Source organism: Ruditapes philippinarum, unplaced genomic scaffold (genome assembly GCF_026571515.1).
Source record: "Ruditapes philippinarum isolate M1 unplaced genomic scaffold, ASM2657151v2 ctg3702_1_1_1_1, whole genome shotgun sequence".
Lineage (NCBI taxonomy): Eukaryota > Metazoa > Mollusca > Bivalvia > Venerida > Veneridae > Ruditapes > Ruditapes philippinarum.
Genome location: NW_026866835.1, coordinates 140,503 through 160,805, shown reverse-complemented (window position 1 = coordinate 160,805; position 20,303 = coordinate 140,503). Strand labels below are relative to the sequence as shown.

Genomic DNA, 20,303 nt, shown 5'->3' with positions numbered 1-20,303 from the left:
TATGTCCCAGACAAGAATAGTGGACGGACGGACAAAGCGGCGACTATATGCTCACCCTTCGGGAAAATGAAAGAAACTCAAAGCACTTCGGTTCCAGTAGTTAAACAATAAGTTCATATATGGGTGTAAAGTGTTTCTTAAGATACATGTATTTTGCTTCAAAAGTGAAGCACGCTGTCCTACAAACAACCTTTTTTAAAACACCTTTAAATCATGTTTCTGGGTTTTAAAGCAGCACGCCTCCAGATTCACGCTAATTTTCATGAAAATTTTGAAAATGTATAATATTGTGAAATAACCAAAAGGAAGCAATTTGCACATTTTCAATGGCACTAACAACCCACGTAAATTACCCAAAAAAAAAGTCAAAATATTCATAAATAGCCCTTACTGCGTTAGTAACGCAGTAGAAATATAGTTGAAAATATTGAAAAATCAGTCAGTAACCGCAAATAACATGTAAAATATTACTTGCATCTTGAATCATTTTACTTTTCCTAAAATCGTAGTACATATTTCTCAAGTTTGATTTTATTGAAATATTTTGACTCATCTGGTGGCATGCAGCTTTAACGTACGGAAAAGATAGCTGCAAGAACACAACAGCAATTCATTTCAAGTTTGAAGTATGATCGGTATTGTCCAAATATAAATTTAGATATATAACTATCTTACATGGTTGTATTACCTTTGTAAATAATCATTTAAAAATGCGGGAAAAAACAACGAAAGGAACGTCATGTATGTTTGATAGATTGATATAATTTAACATTTGAAAGTTAAAAATTAAAGCATACATGACTCATGCAATAACTAAATGCAAACAAAGGCCTAAATTTGACTGTATTATACTTTATTGGATAATATATACGTAGAAAATCATGAAGTATTAAACAAAACAATACAAGTGTCTTGAATAACTAAAGAAACGAACTAAATTGATTAATCTGTTAACAATGCTTGTTGTATAAAGTTTTGTTTTGTTATTTCTCTTGTAAGTATTCAACAATTAAATGTTTATAATTATTGTATGAATAATCCATAAAGATCTTGATTTGATTAACATAACAGAATATATAAAATTCTTTTTTTTTTTTCAAAGATCGTCCAGAAAACGCTGATCTTAAAAATAAGGGTCTCGTATTTCCTCTCCGTTCTTCATACCTTCTTTAACGGATAGTATTGGAAAGTTCTTCAATCGACAGATCGCCGCCTCTATTGTCTTCAAACACTTCCAGATTATATTTGTGATATTCCAATATGTTAAGATCTTCCCTATTATCTTCAAAAAGTTCCAGATGTCCGCGTTCTTCGTTAAAAAGGTCCAGATATTTGCGTTCTTTATCGAAGAGATCCAGATAATCTCTTTCTGAATCAAATAGATCCAAATAATACCGTTCTGAATCAAAGAGATCCAGATATTTTCTTTCTGAATCAAAGAGGTCCATATATTCTCTTTCTGAATCAAAGAGATCCAGATATTCTCTTTCTGAATCAAAAAAATAAAGATATTCTCTTTGTGAATCAAAGAGATCCAGATATTTTCTTTGTGAATCAAAGAGATCCAGATATTCTCTTTCTGAATCAAAGAGATCCAGATATTCTCTTTCTGAATCAAAGAGATCCAGATATTCACTTTCTGAATGAAATAGATCAAGATAACTGTTATATTCCCCTTCTGAATCAAATAGATCCATATATTCTCTTTGATCATCAAACTGCCCTCCAAACATTGCTTCTCCTTTTGATACTCTGTGTTATTTTGCTATAAGAGAAAATGTCAACTATCCCTTAATACACGATTATGATATCCAGTAGTTTTGATATGAAGATATGAAGAGGATAGATGATGAATGGGGGGATCCACCGTCAATTTGTTTACATAATGAGGTAATAATGGTCAAATTTGACAATAGACAATTACGACCATAAAGGATTAGGCGTCACATAAATATGGTCTGAAGTAGACAGTAGGAAAATGATATCATAAAGGATTAACTAATTCGGTCAAAATATACAAAGGAAAACTTTAATCAAATTATTGGTTTAAACTATGAATAGAAAATTAGGACAAAATATTTTTAACAAGTCTAGACCAGCTGTGGTCAACCCATCTAATAAACTACTTTAGTATCTGGTATTTCTTCCTCTTGATATTGTATTTACTATCTCATGTATCCGCCATCAGAAAAATGTGAAGTTTAATCAATTGTTTACATAATGACTTAAGAGTGTGTACTTTATAACAATAGAACAGGTAACACTCCAAAAAAGTCAATCTTATACATGTAAATGCAAAATTTAACATGCTGTATTTTTCAAAAAATGGACATGTCATATTTTTGCACATGTTTACAAAAAACAAACCTATGCCAGCTGTTTTGTATATAATTCTCTACGCATCACATCCAAGGCCACAGATCAAAATAGGTCAATTCAACCACTCATTGAAGGCAAGTACTTTCTCTGCGTTCATACAATGCTTGATCTAATTAATTTACTGTGTATTTCTAATTAAAGCAGTAAATTTGATGAAACTTGATAGTCAGATATGGGATACATACAAAAACAAGTTACCTTTAATTTACAAATTCATACCCAATTATAGTTTTCTTTTAATATAATGAGGCCTGTTTTGTCTCAGTTTTTATCCAATGGTTTCAACACATACATGTATCTTTAGAACTAAAACAAAACAATAATTGTCAATGAATAATCAATTCAATTCAATTCAATATTTTGATTCTGCAAAAACATATAAATGTTCATCGCCAATAAAAGTTATATAACACATATATACAATGGCGGTACAAATACAAAGAGAAAAGCATGAAGTCATATTAATTAAATCAATCAAATTCTTTCGACAATAACAAAACAAAGAGATTCTATATGATCTATAACATACATCCATATTACACATATCATTCGGGTTTTCATTAAGTGATTTTTTTCTATATCGAGTGCAAATAAAAATCTTTCTGTTACAAGCAAATAAATCTTTCTGTTACCAGCTAAATCTTGCTTTTATCACATTTATGGTATAAATCTTAACCACAAAATGTGCTTACCTTATAAAACAAACAATCCTTTAAGGATGTATGACCCGTATGACCCCACCTGTAACATATATTTCACCCAGGTAATAAAACCACAAAGGGACGCCTTTCTATATCGATGAAAGTGTGATTTCGGTAGTCTGTTATGAACATTCATTTATTACATGGAGAAATTTTATAAGATTTGGTTAACCACTTTTAAGCAAGGATAGGAATTGCAACCTAAAATTGTATACATTGAACTAAAACTTTTTTTATTCATATTCTTATTTTTATATTTTGATCTAGCAAAGAGAAAACATTTTCTGCTGTTAATTGCCAGAACGAAGAAACCAATTAAATCTTACGTTTCACCACTGAAGTGATAATGTTATCACCTTGGAATTTGTACAGCAATGAACTGTCAGATTTGTAACATCTGATAAATTGATGTCAGCGCCAAGATAAACATTGGTCCTTGATAACAGAAAAAAACAATAATTAAATATTTAATTTCATGTCAATAAGTAAGCCCTTTGTATACAGGTGTGTCCCTAAATTGCTCGATCACTTCTTGTCAACCATTAAAACGAGTTCTTCCTTATAGTAACCATAGTATAACTATTTTCCTGGCATGCTTGAAGTGGTAATATGGATTTTACTAAATATTTAAAATACCATCAGAGCAAAAACAGCTATTTGGTGATAGATACCCTTGACTAGATTTCTCTCTCCAGATAACTTTTTTGCATTTCAACTACACCCAGGCGCAACATTGATTAGTTGGACGATTTAAGAAAAGGATATACATAAATTTATAAACAAAATAAAACAAAGATCTAATGATACAGTTTAATTTATTTATTACATACTGCATTTACAAAAAGAAATATTTAAAATAAAACGCATTGGCATTGAATAAAAATGTGCCAATCATAATGTAACACATTAACATTTGTCCTTTTGTCTTTCCAAAATATGAATAAATAATATAAACTTTCACATGTTTTTAATAATTTGTTCATGTATTGATAAAATGTCAGTATTCATCACTACTAGTTGCTTTTTCACTGTCATCATCGTCAGCATCATCATCGTCAGCATCATCATCATAATCAAATGTTTCTTCAAGTTCTGGTAATGGGTACTTGTCCATAACACGCTCTAACATAATTTTTTTTAACAGCATACTGTATAGCTTCATCATTTTCGAAATCAACTTCCTCTCTCAATCTTTTAACAGTAACCATGATCTGTTCATGTGTAGGATTGCGCTAAAGTGCGCTAATGTCATTTTTCTAATAAAACCCAAATAAACTTCTCTGAATGCTTTATGATACACGGAGCGTATTTTTTCAAAAGCTTTATTTCTTATTTCTTCAAGAGAGCTATCAGGGTCTTCATTACGCATTTTACTGGCTGTTTCATTTAAAACGTCATCTCCTTGTTCATATGTGAGATCTGTAAAATACTTCCATATGTCAATATGTTTTTTCTTGTTAACATCATCATAATTTTTGCCATTGTCATCCCCAATAGTAGAAGATTCGTCGTCATTATTTTGTTCACTGTCATCGTCTTCTTCGTAATGATGAGATTTGGATCTATTAGGTCTGAGTCTCAAACGATAGAAAATGTTTCTATATAGATAAGGTTTACGATTTGGTTCCTCTTCTGGTGTATTTCCATCGCTGATTTTATTTTCAGACATACTGTTCTTATGTTTGAGATGTGACTGCCTATTTAAATTGTACTTTTTATTGATTTTTTTTTATAACACAATAGACATGTGAATACCATTATCTTAAGCGATCAAATGGCAAAATTAATGCCAATTCTCCTTTTTATTCTCCCAACGAATTTATTTCGTTGATCATTTACTTATTTTGCTTGCTAAGTGGCTCAATCGGTTGTTCCTTTACTCATTTTGCTTGCTCAGTCGCTCATTTGCTCATTTTGCTTGCTCATTTGGTTGCTCATTTGCTTATTTACTTGCTTTTTTGCTCATTTGATTGCTCATTTTACTTGCTCATTAGGTTGCTCCTTTTGGTCGCTCATTTGCTCATTTTACTTGCTCATTTGCTCATTATACTTGCTCATTTGTTCATTTGGTTGCTCATGCTAATTTTACTTGCTCATTTGGTCGCTCATTTGCTCATTTTGGTTGCTCATTTGCTCATTTTACTTGCTCATTGGCTCATTTGGTTGCTCATTTGCTCATTTTACTTGCTCATTTGCTCATTTTACTTGCTCATTTTCGTTAATCAAATGCTCATTTGGTTGCTCATTTGCTCATTTGGTTGCTCATTTGCTCATTCTGCTTGCTCATTTGGTTGCTCATTTTACTTGCTCATTCACTAATTTGTTTGCTCATTTACATGCTTATTTGCTCGTTTTGGTTGCTTATTTGCTCATTCAATTGCTCAGTCGCTCAATTTACTTGCTCACTTGCTCATGTTGGTTGCTCATTTTGGTTGCTCATTTGCTCTATTTGCTCTATTTACCTGTTCTATTGTTATAAAGTGCACACTCTTAAGTCATTATGTAAACAATTGATTAAATTTTACATTTTTCTGATGGCGGATACATGAGATAGTACAATACAATATCAAGAAGAAGATACTAAAGTAGTTTATTAGATGGGTTGACCACAGCTGGTCTAGACTTGTTAATAATATTTTGTCCTAATTTTCTATTCATAGTTTAAACCAATAATTTGATTAAAGTTTTCCTTTGTATATTTTGACCGAATTAGTTAATCCTTTATTGTATCATTTTTCTATTGTATACTTTAGATCATATTTATGTGACTCCTAATCCTTTATGGTCGTAATTGTCTATTGTCAAATTTGACCATTATTTCCTCATTATGTAAACAAATTGACGGTGATTCATCATCAAATAGAATTAACTATTTATCACGGACAATATTTTTTTTGTGAATGAATACTTTTTTCTGTATGTTTGTATTTTGTCACATGAAAACAATGCTTTTGTTATTTTATTTACTAAAGACTGATAAAGAACGATTTGGTTTTTCATTAATAGTTATATTAATTGAATTATGAGTGATATAACGCATGCAAAATTAAAAATTTCTTTTAATAGATCAAGCAACAAAAACACTTACCCGTTTCACGGAAAGTCTCCAAGTTACGCAAAGCAATAATATGAAACCGGAAATGACATCGACAATGTGGTTAAATGTTGTTCATTTTCGAAAAATGCGTTTTCGGAAAACCGGTTGATTACTTTTACACTGTGATAAAGAGAAATTAAGAATTTTTTGAAAATGATAACATTCTTAATATAAAATTGCTGGCTTTCAAATATGATAAATAGGTGAAAATGTACACACAATTAAAAGGTTTTATACAAAATAACAAGTCGTCGAAGTAGATTTAATTTTTTTTAGCAAATTGTAAGAACTAAATTGATTAATTTGTTAACAATGCTTTTAGCCACAGGGATAAGACGCTTTGATCTGATATAATCCCCTACCTGACTACCCTTCCTTTCAGTCCCTGTTACAACCCCCCAAAATATTATATTATCTAAAGTCAATTTCTACATTTAGTATTCATAACAACAATACTATGACACTATTACACAATTTTCATTATATCTCTATAGTATTAGTTATACAAGGGTAGCTAGCAACAGTGTTTTAATTCTACCCAAATTAACATTCAATGTCATAACTCAGCGAAATCTCTATATTTTTTAAAAAAAACTTGGTCTCGATCAATAGAGTAATATTAAGCAGCGTTAATGATTTTGTTTCAGCCGGTACTGTGAAATCTGATTCACGTAAACATTGAAATTTACACAACTGAATCGCTAAAAAAGAGGCAATTTTGCATCAGAAATACCAAACTAAACGATCAATGAAACTCAACAACGACAATCCAGAAGCGAGAGTAACGGACCGAAAACGATGATCTGATTGCATGACGTAAAGTCGAGACCCTGAACGATAAGCTTTCGTATATTTCTTATTAATGAAAGAATATTACAAATAAAAAGTATATCACCATAAACATTAATACAAATGTAGCTTTTATAATAATTTTTATTTCTTTTATATTTCAAATTCTCCTAAAAGTTGAATATTTTTTGTCAAATTTAAGCTTGAGACCCCCCCCCCCCCAAAAAAAAAGAGAGGAAAAAAAACGCTAAAAAGTATTTATTAGAAGTTGGCCAATGAATAAAGTAATGCTATTAATTTTTGAAAAAAATACTAATTTAATACAATACTTTTATTGATCAAAATACAGTAATGCTAATTTAATGCACATATTTGGCAAATAATGTTTATTTCATGCATTTCTTTTGAAAATTATTCGCACCGTGTCTGGCCAATATGTTTGTAAATGATAATTTTAAATGGCGAAAAAAGAAACTTCACATAAGTTTATAAGAAAGATTGAATTCAGCATTGAAAAAAATACTATATATATATGTGAACAAACGTCTTTATTAAACTATGCCATAACATAAAGTATTGAAAGCATAAAAATCTTAGATAAGTAAGCAAACAGTTTCTGTTAATAATTATTTATAAATAATCCATATAAATCGTCAAAATCTTGATTTCACATCTCAAATCTTAAAGGGACCCCCACTGAGGTTTAAAAGCCTAAAAACATAACATTTGAATTTCTTACATAAATGAGCTGGGGCACTTTAGACAGAAATATATGCAAAGATAGTTAAGAAATATACTTTGAAATCATTGAAAATCGTATTTATATGCTTTTCTTGGTCCGATTTGAGTGAAAAGCGTTTAAACGCTTTTCATTTTGTGTGATTATTTACAATGTGAATAATTATTCTGGAAAAACGAAGTGCGCGAATGATCTGAAATTTTGCACAAAGATTAGAGGTCTAAACCTACATCAAATATGGTACATTTATATGGAAAAAAAATTCAGTCCAATCATTATCAAAAAACCTCAGTGGAGTCCCTTTAATAGTTGTAATTATTTATAAATAATCCATATAAATCGTCAAAATCGTGATTTAACATTTAAAATGTATAAAATTCTTTTATTTTTCAAGGATTGTTCAAAAGTGTTAATATAAAAACCCTGCTCTAAACAATTCACAAAACTCATATGCGCTTAAATCCTTGCCGTCCTCGTATTCTTCATAAGTGTAAATAGCATCGGAAAGTTCTTCAAACGACAGCTCGCCTTTATGTTCAAACAACTGAAGATTATCTTTGTGATTTACAAGTATTTCAAGCTGTTCCCTGCTCTCGTCAAACATTTCCAGATATTCGCGTTCAGAATCAAACAGATCCAGATATTCGCGTTCTGAAGCAAACAGATCCAGATATTCGCGTTCTGAATTAAACAGATCCAGATATTCGCGTTCTGAAGCAAACAGATCCAGATATTTGCGTTCAGAATCAAACATTTCCAGATATCCGCGTTCAGAATCAAACAGATCCAGATATTCGCGTTCTGAATGAAACAGATCCAGATATTCGCGTTCTGAATTAAACAGATCCAGATATTCGCGTTCAGAATTACTAAACAGATCCAGATATTCGCGTTCAGAATTACTAAACAGATCCAGATATTCGCGTTCAGAATTACTAAACAGATCCAGATATTCGCGTTCAGAATCAAACATTTCCAGATATTCGCGTTCAGAATCAAACAGATCCAGATATTCGCGTTCAGAATTAAACAGATCCAGATATCCGCGTTCAGAATTAAACAGATCCAGATATCCGCGTTCAGAATCAAACAGATCCAGATATCCGCGTTCAGAATTAAACAGATCCAGATATCCGCGTTCTGAATTAAACAGATCCAGATATTCGCGTTCAGAATTACTAAACAGATCCAGATATTAGCGTTCAGAATTAATAAACAGATCCAGATATTCGCGTTCAGAATTAAACAGATCCAGATATTCGCGTTCAGAATCAAACAGATCCAGATATTCGCGTTCAGAATTACTAAACTGATCCAGATATTCGCGTTCAGAATAACTAAACAGATCCCGATATTCGCGTTCAGAATTAAACAGATCCAGATATTCGCGTTCAGAATTACTAAACAGATCCAGATATTCGCGTTCAGAATCAAACAGATCCAGATATTCGCGTTCAGAATTAAACAGATCCAGATATCCGCGTTCTGAATTAAACAGATCCAGATATCCGCGTTCTGAATTAAACAGATCCAGGTACTTTTTTTTCTTGTCAAATAATGGAAGATACTTTCTTTTCTTCTCAAATAATGGAAGATATTTTCTTTTCTTCTCAAATAATGGAAGATATTTCTTTTCTTCATCAAACAATGCAAGGTATTTTCTGTTCTTATCGAAAAACTCAAGGTGATCCCTTTCATTGTAAAAAAGTTGAAGAAACTCACGCTTCTTTTCAAACAAATTTAGGTATTTTCTTTCATCATTACACAGTTCTCTATACATTTTCTCTTCTTTGGATATTCTTTTTTCTTTCTTTTCCATGCTGCCTGACTGAAAGTAGACTTCTTTCTTTAAATCGTTTATCATAAGTATAGACAATTGAAAATTCATTTACTTGTAATCTTTTTGTATCATTTTCTGCACGTCAAAAATAATCATTTTTGTACTGATTGGTAAAATCAAAAATCTGGATGTTTGTTTTTTACATTGAACGCTGAAGGAATGATACTTTTAAAAAAAATATAGGATCATCAACAACGAATGAATGTTAAATCTTTTCACCTCATCCCCTCACAAATAATGTATTTATAAAAGAGGTATTGATGATGAATTACGTTTAAAGTGTGCAAGATATATCCGAGTAATGTTAACTTCACTTTAAATAATCGTTTAAGATATGTATACAATCATGTCTTTGTAGGTTTCATGATCCCCTTGATAAAAAAATTTTTATTTTACATGTTGGGTTGCCACCGGGAGCGTAAATATTACTTTAATGTCCTAATAGCATTAAAGGTGTTGTAAAACAGGAAGTTTTTATTCAGAGTTATCTCTAATGTTATTGATATCTTGTTTGTTTACTGCACAAAGCAAATACATTGAAATGTTGAATATTTGTGTAAACATGTACTAGTATTGCGTTTAAATAAGATCAGTTAAGACATTAAGGGACCGGATAATATCAGATTTTTTTGCCGTTTTTATGGTCACATCATTGTATTTTGTGCCATGTGGAGGCTGTAAAAAGTCTCCACGTACATTTAATCAAAGTTGTTATATTTTCATTCCTTCAAGATCGTTTAGCATGGCATTATTGCTATGAGTGCATGCTTTTTTGGTACTTAAATAGTTCTTTCCAATTTGGTCTTTTTTTCAAATCGGGTGGTTCCAGTATTCCTCACATGAATACTGCTTCATCACTCTAAGGATATGTTGCCTGCTATATTAAGTTTATCAAGAGCGTATCTGTGATATGCAGGCTTCATTACCTCTGATTCCCTTTCAAAATTCCATTTTATTCAGTTTCGCCCATTGTTTTCTCGTTCAGGGCACGAGCAATTTTTTACTTAGGGACCATTTGCCCTATTCACGGAATGGCACTAACGTATCACATTGAAGGTTCCATGATTATCGCCATTGAACACATCTGCGGATGTTTCAAAATTCAAAACCGGTTTACCGGTTCATGTTTAATGTTGAATTCTGCTTAAGCCGGTGCCACCATAGTTTTCAACTGTTTTTTAGTTTTGAAGTTTTGCTCCTTTTCTTGTGATATAAATTTTGTTTAAAGAAATATTCTACTTAAAGGAACTTATAAATCTAAACTGTTTTTCATTTGTATATAACATATTCGTATTATAGTATAGAATTGTCTTTTCCATTGAAATTTCTTGACGTAAATATTTAGATGGCATGAAACTTATACTTAAAACAACATAATTTAGAAAATATTACCTTCCAACAAATTTACAGCTTTCAAGTCCAGAAACAAAATGATGAATAGAATAGAATAAAGTTTATTCGCCAATCATGGGTCATTCACATGACATGTTAATCACAAAATAAAACAATAATCATAATGAGATCAACAGTGATAAAATGAGATCATATCATGATATGCACATTGGCGTGTCACTGACGTTATCAATGGATCATGATAAAGCCAAATTCATTTTGCGTCACAGTTAAATACCTTATATGTATAGTTACATAGAAAACAACAATGAATCACCTTACAAAGCTATTAAAAATTTCGAAGCAATAAAATATTGATAAATGCAATAATAGTATATTATATCTAGTTATACTGCAAATGTTTTACCAAGTAATGTTTTTAGCATATGCGGACTTCATGTAAGTTTTTAAATAATGTAATATACATGTATATATCATGAATCATCGGTTCTTTTACTTTAACAGCGTAGGTTTATGATTTGTCTCATTAATAATTACTAGCCACGGTCTTAAGTTAGAGAACATTATAATAGTCTACCGGGCACATTGCAAAGAAAGCCATCATCTATTGTTGCAGCATGGTGGAGTGGTAATCTATTGATCTCTAGCAACTAGGGTTCACACCCCGTCAGGGGAAAGCCGTTGTTTCCTGAAGCAAGAAATTTTACACTCATTGCTCAGTTCTGGTTGGTTCCAGAAACGAATTCAAGAGTGTGTCTATAAGCTTATAGCTTACTAAAATAAATTCTGTATAAACTTACTTTATATACGACATGCCCCGCTTTTAAATATTTGGTGTCCAATAACGTTCTGTCAGTTCTTTTTTCAATAAGATATCAAATCACTTTAAATAAGTCATTTTAATGTCAAACTAACCTATATTATACATCCTCTTGATTAATATCAAACATGTCGTTTTTGTCTCTTATTGTGCATACATATTGGATGATATTAAGTTAAAAGTTCATCTCTGTAGCATCCTTTTTGGGAAATAGTTTCAAATTAGCATTTCCCTGCAGGTACTCCTATCTGAGTATATATTTTTAGACGAAATCTATTCGTTTATCTTTAAAATGTGTTTAAATATTGTGAAGAATGATATTTATAGTGTGCCATACCAAATTAGTCTGAGATGTCGACTGTGCTGTTGGTGATTTCCTAAGTAACATTGTAAAAAAAAGAAGATTTATTTATAAGTGATTTTGTTAGACTTGGAAGTTTAACCGCGATACATGGAGGATGCTAACGTTATTCTATACGGATCTACTTCAAGCTTTAATTGACCGCATTGCTTTATATTTGAATTGACACTAAGGTAGACAACAGAGATATTGAAGCATGTTATTTATTATATGTCCCAGAGCTGTTTGGTTTAGCCAGTTTTGGAGGTCCAACCAATATTGAGAATGTGTCAGTCTTCAAAGAACTCTCCACAAAGCAAAAGAAAATATGTACAGATATTTTCAGCAAGTTTGTCCATACCGTAAAACCCAATCTGCAGGCTTATTAAATGCACAACCAAGTTGTTTAAAGAAATGATATATGAATATGAACATAAGTTTGATGTGATTTCAACACCTAACGACCAACAAGCTGGATCTTTGAGATTAAACGTACAGACGTTCATTCACATTATATTTTAAAATCAAATATCAACCGGCCCTTTGGTTGATTATAACATTTAAGGACATGAATGGTGACATGTCCGGGGTTCATACTCTCAGTGCCTGAAAGGGCGGATGGATTCCCATTAAGCCTAGAATACACACATACATACATACATACATACATACATACATACATACATACATACATACATACATACATACATACATACATACTTTATACTATACATGTAAGGAAAATCCATCACCACCCCGGGAATCGGCTATTGTAGTCCATAGGGCTATAATATTTGAACAGACTTGGTAGAGTTCCGCTAGATAATATTTTATGCCAAACGTTTTATCGTTAGCCTTAATAGTTTTAGAGGAGTTAAATTGTTTTAAGTTTTTACTACATACATAACTTTTAGAAAAAGAATATGAAAAAAGAAAATTACACGAGTGAGCTATTCTGATAACAGTCAAACCTGTGAATTAAGATCACCCATGAAAGCGACAGATAATGGTCTTTATAGACAAGTGGTCTTTATTTGGAGGTTACTTTATTCCATTTCATCAATGAAACTTATCGAATAGTGACCTTTATATACAGGGTATTTTTTATTCAGAGTTTGTCTTACTGTGCATAAGGTTGTAATGATACTGAAACTGAAACTGTTTTTATTTAATTAAACGCCTATTTCTATATACATATTTAATGGCGTTGTACAAAAGGATAATAAAAGTATGTACATATAGATAAAAAAATCACATATGCATGACAAATGAACTACAAAAAAATAACTAAAATAAATCAGCCGTGTAAAATATAGAGTATTAAAAACTTAAAAAAAAGAATAGTTATGAAAAATAATAATAAAACATAATTTAAAAGAAAATAAAAATCAATGGTTATTTCAGTAAAATTTTAACACATTTCCACATCTCGATCAGTTTACAGCCCAATCACAATCTTAAAACAATGCGTAAAAATCTCTAAAATAGTAGGTTTTGACATTTTTCTTGAACATGTCTAAAGTCGAAGACTGTCTTATATACAGAGGCAATTTATTCCAGAGAGTTGGACCAACGGTACTAAAACTTCTGTCGTTAAATGTTTTCCTTTTGTTAAAGGGGACAGTAAAACAATAATCCATATTACCAACAGATCTGAGATTTGGTCTTTTTATGACAGGCTTGTGTAACAGTTCTGTTAGATAAACCGGAGCATTGCCCATAAAACAGTTATACATTGTACATAGTATTTTAAAATTGATTCTAACTTTAATTGGTAACCAATGCAGTTCAAACAAAGAGTCTTTGGAACTGTCATATTTTCCGCGTTGCAAAACAAGTTGCCAAACAATATAGCGTTGCAATAATCCAAATGTGAGATTACAAGCGACAATACTAGGATTTTTGTGGCGTCCTGAGTCAGATATTTGCGAATGCTCTTTATTCTCAAATAATTTAACATGGCAGTTCTACACTTGGTCTTAACATGTGTTGAGAATCTTAGGCCCTCGTCTAAGTAGGCACCTAAGTATCTTATGACACTGACATTTTGAATTTTATCAACGGCGATGTCAATTTCTTTAATTGAACATTTACCAAGTTGGGCTTTACTACCAAACATAATGAATTCTGTCTTAGTGGTGTTCATTTTGAGTTTATTGGCATTCATCCAGTCATTGATGATTACAGCACTGTCTTCAAGTTGCTTTATAGCGTTAAGTTCATTGGTCACCGAAGTTGGTCGAAAGCGTTGACTAGCAATGTGGTCATCAGCAAAGCCGTACACAGATATGGTTGGTGGTATCACGTCAAATAGGGTTCCCGCATATGTGAGATAGAGCCACGGACCAAGACAGCTCCCCTGAGGTACACTGCATTCCAGCAATCGATTCAGTAGAATTAACACTGACGCGACAACTACGAGGTCGCAGGTACGAGTCCACCCATGCTAACACGGTACCATTGACACCGTACTGACTGTGTAACACGTCGAGTAGAATGTTGTGGTCAACGGTGTCGAAAGCTGCACTTAGATCTATTGCAATTAGAGCTGTCACCTCTTGCTTCTCCATACCGTCTAGAAGATCATTGACAAGTCTGAGTAAAGCAGTCTCACATGAATGATGACGTCTGTATGCTGATTGATTTTTGGGTAACAAATTATGGGTATCGACATGGTTATTTAGTCTGAAGAGCGCAGCCTTTTCTATCAATTTTGAAAGAAACGATAAGTTACTGACAGGCCTGTAGTTTGACAATTGTAATTCTAAACCAAACTTCTTAAGAAGGGGTCTAACGATCGCCTGTTTCCAGTGTGTTGGAAATACACCTTTAGACAGAGATAGATTGACCAGTTTGGTAATGGTTGGCAGAAGCTCATCAAGATGTGACTTTAATATATGTATGGGTAATAAGTCCAGCTCACACGAGTTGGTATTTAGTTCACAAATAAGGCTCTTCACCTGTGTTTCTGTAAGATCCTCGAAATTTTCTAAAGGTTGAACTTGTTTAACATTTGGAGTGATTTACGAATTTTAGCTATTTTGTCCATGAAAAAGTCTGCAAACGTCTCAGCTAGCTCACCGTCATTTGTAGACTGTGGCATAGGGATTTTGAGCTTTAGTACCAGTTAATTCCGAAATTATACCATAGAGTTTTTTTGAATCACCTTTGGCATTTAGAATTTTCTCACTTATTACTAGTTTTTTCTCAGAATCAATTTCTTTACAGTATCTATTCCGTGCTTCTTTAAATTTCTTGAACTGTTCTGGCTCTTTGTACTTTCTCCAAATTCTCTCTTTTTTCCGGACAATACGCTTAGATTCCAATATTGACTCATTGAACCAAGGTTTTTGAGTTCTGCATATCCTAGTTTGTTCCTTTGTTGGAGCATGTTTGTCGATGACAGATTGGATATCTGATTCAAACAAGTTTACAAAAGTATTGACATATTCACTATTAACTGAAATATTCGTCAAATCATCAGAGAATTCAGAATGGGATATGCTTTTCCAGTTTCTAAATTGTACAGTTTTACTGGTAATGTTTTCTTTCTTCACATTAATGACTACGTGGACAGCACAGTGATCGGAGAAAAAAGGTCCTTGTTCACATTTAAGTACACATACACCATTAATCGATTCAGTGATTACCAAGTCTAAACAGTTTCCAGCAGTGTGTGTACTAAAGTTATAATGTTGCTCTAAAACCCATAGCATGAAGGCAATTTTGAAAGTTTGTAGATGCACCACTACCATTGTCAAGGTGAAGGTTGAAGTCTCCCATAATCAACAAGTTAGAGTAAGTAGGTAAGATATCTTCTATGAAATTTGAAAAGTCAGTTATAAATTGCTCACATGTGGCTAGGGATGGGGGTCTGTATAAACCAACTACGTGTACTGTTATACTTTTGAAAATGAATTTCCATATGCCAAACTCAAAACTTTGTTTGGTCCCATGTTCCATCTTTCTCATTTTAATTTCGGTTTTACAAGTCAAAGCAACACCGCCACCAATTTTGTTCTTGCGGTTTGCGTCTAACGAGATCACAGGGATATAATTTTGCATTATTTAAACACATGCAATGTTCCCTGATCATTTTATGGCTCATGTAAATCAATGTTAAGTAAAAACCTGAAATCTGTGGAGAATAATGGAGCGTACATATAGATAAAAGAATATTTATAGATGCATTTAAATCATTTACAAGAACAGTGTAAATAATATATACATGTATATATAGGTACATTCACTCATTTATTACTTCGCTAATCACCTTATATTTATTAATGCAGTAAATTTCAAACAATTGTTCAAACACAGTTTTTTTCAAATTGTAAAATTTCAATTAAAGGTTATTTTCAGTTAAATAGTGACCGATAAGATATATTGCAATCGAAAATTAGAAAGATTCTTTAAATCATAATGTAGTTATTGAAAGTGACATTATGTCAGGTTTAGCTGAATATACTATGTTTTTCATGTTGCTTTATGTAATATTTGTTCTGTTTTGGCACTTGATTTTAGGCTGTGTTAAAAAAGAGTAAAACAGCGACAATATTGAAAATGTTGCAGGCTCGGTTTGATTGAGCCTGTTCATATGACAACTATAGTCTTCGAGACGTTTAAACTAAAATTATAATCTTGTCCTTATATTTCCTTACTTTAATGATGGATATCCTCCTTTATCGGAAAGTTTTGTAATTTATAATTCAACTGGTTACAAATATAGTGCTAAAAAGCTAAAAAGATTTTAATACAGCTAGCAAAACATATACATTCTGTTCTATTCTTGTTTAAATTTACCTTGCTCAGTCCCATGTATTATAAACTGTGTGCTTATCAGCACTTTACATAATCGATAGCACCCTATAAATTTATTAAAATGAAATCAATAATTTAAAGGAGAAATTTTAACTTGAATTTTTTTAAGTTGTATATATCTGCCATAACTTTATCAGTTTATTTCAGTTGTCAATTGAAATACATTTAATTTGTATCATGAAAATGCTTATAAATGTGTAACGTTTTTATTTAAAAAAATATTTTTGTCAGTAGCTATGGATGTCATAAAGGAAATACAACGAAGAAGATATTGTATTATAGTGAGAATCTTTACAGTTCTGATGCTTTGTACACCTGGACAGTTTGAAAATATCAAGGAGCACTGTGAAGTGAAAAATAATTCCACATTGATATGTAACTACGTACCAAAGATATTGTCCAAACAATACGATCATGTGCGTTTTGTGGACTTTAAGAGGAAAGATGAAAGTATATTTATCAACAATTCCAGTTTCGGTCATGTAAATTGGAAGAGCGTTCAAACCATTGAGTTCAGTGATACTAGCGGACGAGAATCTGGATTAACGTTTTCTCGAGAGTGTTTTAAAGGTCTGATGTCTCTGAAGGAAATAAGGATTCATGTAAGCAATTTTAATCTTGTTCCTGCTGCGTTTGTTGGTGTTCCTTCTGTCCACACGTTAGATGTAAGCAAATGTTACCGTCTTGATCTGGAGGAAGTGCTCAACGCTCTGAAAGTGGAAAGTGCTTTACCGGCTTTAAAGAATCTTATCATGTCTGAAATAGGTGCTTATTTGAGTGAACCTATCAACATCAACCTAGCAGCTGTAAAGATCCTTGCACAAAGAAATATCACAAAATTGAACTTGAGCAGAACCCAAATAAATTATGTCAATTTCACAGCATTACTAAAAACATTTAAAACACTAAAATATTTGAATTTGTCATACTCGGTTATAGCAAATACATTGTTTGATGGTATCGTGCAGAAAGATGTGTTACATTTGAAAGTTGTTGATTTATATCATAGTGTTTTACCATCGAAAATTATTCCGTTTCTTCCCGAGAAATTCAGTATTGCTAACATGACAGGTAATTATTCCGTGATCCCCGGGATAAAAACACTTTTCATCCCATTGGTATTCAACGCAAGCGGAGTCGTGCCTGCAATGGCATCAGTTTGGGTTTACAACTGTACTGGAATATTAAATGAACATTTTGGCGTGAAGACACAACATTTAGAAATAAGCAATAACAATTTGAAATATCTTGATCTTAATAGCAAATGCCCAGTTTTCAAGTTTACATCCTTCACCCACATTGATTTGTCTGGTAATGGACTGGAAATGGTGCGCCCCACAGAGTGTTTGCCGAATTTGGAAACGGTTAATTTATCTAATAATGAATTGTTTAAGATGCTTGATTCACACCCAAAACTGTTTGAAAATTTGTTGACTTCGCAGACCAAACTACGTATAATAAACCTTTCAAATAATCGTCTTCCAAACATTCCTCAGAACATGTTCAAGCAAAACAAAGTTATTGAAATAATCGATCTTTCCTTTAACAAGCTTGAGCAATTACACTTTGATTTGGTGGATTTACACAATCTACGCGTGTTAGATGTAAGTAAAAATAGTATCAAGGTCCTCGATGATGTTTCTATTTACAATTTAAACACAATTGGTTGCGCAAATGTGTCCAAATCTGATCGTAAACATTGTTCAGTTGTACTTGCTGCCAACCCAATCAAGTGTTCATCGTGTTCTAGCAAGCCGTTTATACATTGGCTTTTAAGCTCAAAGCAAGTGAATGCAATTCAGCAGAATCTGATGTGTATGACTGAAGACAGAACAAGTATAAACGTTGATGAAACTGTTATTGTGAAAATTCAGAATATCTGTAATAGAAAAACAGTGATCATTGCATCTACTGTAGGCGCATCTGTTACTTTCTTGGTAGTTTGTATCGCAAGTCTGATTCTGTACAGACGAAACATGAGGCTCAAGCGAAAGCGCAACATGGACACTGTTCTAGCTAAGTTAATATCAGGAGAGGACCAGTACGAGTTCGTTGTCTTTCTTTCATATAGCAGCAACGATGACAAATTTGTACAAGATCATGTAATAAATCAACTAAACGAGAATCTTCAGTTAATGATTGGAACAGATAGAAATCTTGTATGCACGGGTGACACACATTTGCGCCCTGGTTTCATGGTTTATGATGAAACATTGAAATGTTTGGACAGGTCATCAGTTGTCATACTGGTCGTGTCGGATAACTTTTTGCGTAGTTCGTATTGTCAGTATGAGTTGGATCAAGCATATTTACAGAGAAAGCCTATAGTGTTGATGCTTCTTGGACATGTAGACGAGGAATTAATGACCCCTACCATGAAACAGCTATACAAGAGAGATGTCCGCATTCTATGGACTGTTGAAAATGGACAATTTGTTCTTAAAAATACTTGGGAAAACATTTGTTCCTCGGTACTGGAAAATGTAAAGATTTAGAAAAAGTATTGGATTTATAATATTAAAGATCTGGTGCAATTCATAAAAACATATTGTTGAAAGGTTGAGGATGAATATTGCACATGTATATAAAGTATAACATTGTATTTATGATAAATTCAATAAAAAAACAACACTTTTAAAAAAAAATAGTAATCCTGGATGTTTCATTTCCCTTTCATTAAAACAGACCTTGAATCGTCCACAAGTCTTTTCACCTGTTTGATTATGATGACATTTAATTGAAATCATCATCATTTTGTGCTTTATATACTAGTACGAGTATCATTATATTTCTTGGAAAGTCAAAGCTTTAACACTGCCTATTATCACTTTTTGACATTTTCTCTACGCTTTTGGTATTGTTCTTTTTATTTAGACAATTGGCCTTCTACTTGGACTTTATTCTTTTATGAGAGGGAGGTATCAAGCTAGCCTTCACTCGTGAATTCATAGGTGCTTGGAATATGCTGGAAAGTCACCATATTACATTTGCACTGTCAACTAATACTATAACCAGCAATACTGTGCATTGTCTTGTCACTCCTTAATATGTAAAATGTGAATTGTGATTGCTGTTTTCTTTTAGTTTTGCTCCTCTTCAAAATATAACACAAGACAAACCATATCCATAAGACAAGTGTGTACCCACATTCCCCAGTTTTGTCAGTCTACCAACACAAAAAAACAGGTGATAGACTGACAAAGGCATTGTCTGTGCTCCCCATTACACAGCAAAATTGTGAAGGCATAAAACAAACAAATTTATAGTACATATATGTATCTTTATTCACTGCAAACATTTAGTTATAATATCTCCCATTCAAAATACCAACATTTATCTAACAGTTGTTTATACCTATACTAAATTGAAATATGGACTTGTCCTGTTTTGAATTAGGGTTAGTCAATTGTTAAAATGTGGGATT

General features: G+C 32.3%; 3 protein-coding genes across 6 annotated transcripts; 1 reads left to right on the top strand and 2 right to left on the bottom strand.

Moving 5' to 3' along the window:
* Positions 1-733: 733 nt before the first annotated feature.
* Positions 734-11,093, bottom strand: LOC132733838 (uncharacterized). 4 transcript variants are annotated; one of them, XM_060720555.1, is made up of 3 exons: positions 10,938-11,093; positions 6,169-6,297; positions 734-1,765 (listed from the first exon to the last, which is right to left on the bottom strand). In XM_060720555.1, exon 3 carries the CDS (start codon positions 1,731-1,733, stop codon positions 1,170-1,172), a length of 564 nt encoding a protein of 187 aa, XP_060576538.1. In that variant the 5' UTR covers positions 1,734-1,765; positions 6,169-6,297; positions 10,938-11,093; the 3' UTR covers positions 734-1,169. The 4 variants fall into 3 exon arrangements, with proteins under 4 accessions (XP_060576538.1, XP_060576535.1, XP_060576539.1 ...); XM_060720552.1 differs by lacking the exons at positions 734-1,765; positions 6,169-6,297 and adding an exon at positions 7,287-9,533; XM_060720553.1 differs by lacking the exons at positions 734-1,765; positions 6,169-6,297; positions 10,938-11,093 and adding exons at positions 7,287-9,533; positions 9,818-10,092.
* LOC132733841 (uncharacterized) lies at positions 4,078-4,749 on the bottom strand. The gene is made up of 2 exons (XM_060720561.1): positions 4,446-4,749; positions 4,078-4,202 (listed from the first exon to the last, which is right to left on the bottom strand). The coding sequence occupies exons 1-2, from the start codon at positions 4,747-4,749 to the stop codon at positions 4,078-4,080; spliced, it is 429 nt and encodes a 142-aa protein (XP_060576544.1).
* Positions 11,094-17,000: 5,907 nt separating the features above from the next.
* LOC132733837 (protein toll-like) lies at positions 17,001-19,702 on the top strand. The gene has a single exon (XM_060720551.1). The coding sequence runs from the start codon at positions 17,116-17,118 to the stop codon at positions 19,372-19,374; it is 2,259 nt and encodes a 752-aa protein (XP_060576534.1). The 5' UTR covers positions 17,001-17,115; the 3' UTR covers positions 19,375-19,702.
* The last annotated feature ends 601 nt before the right edge of the window (positions 19,703-20,303 follow it).

Coding starts and splice junctions, on each gene's coding strand:
- LOC132733841 (XM_060720561.1), bottom strand. CDS start 4,749: ATGTCTGAAAATAAAATCAGCGATGGAAATACACCAGAAGAGGAACCA. Junction 4,203..4,445: donor TGAAACAGCCAGTAAAATGC/GTAATGAAGACC, acceptor AAATTATGTTAG/AGCGTGTTATGGACAAGTAC.
- LOC132733838 (XM_060720552.1), bottom strand. CDS start 9,524: ATGGAAAAGAAAGAAAAAAGAATATCCAAAGAAGAGAAAATGTATAGA.
- LOC132733837 (XM_060720551.1), top strand. CDS start 17,116: ATGGATGTCATAAAGGAAATACAACGAAGAAGATATTGTATTATAGTG.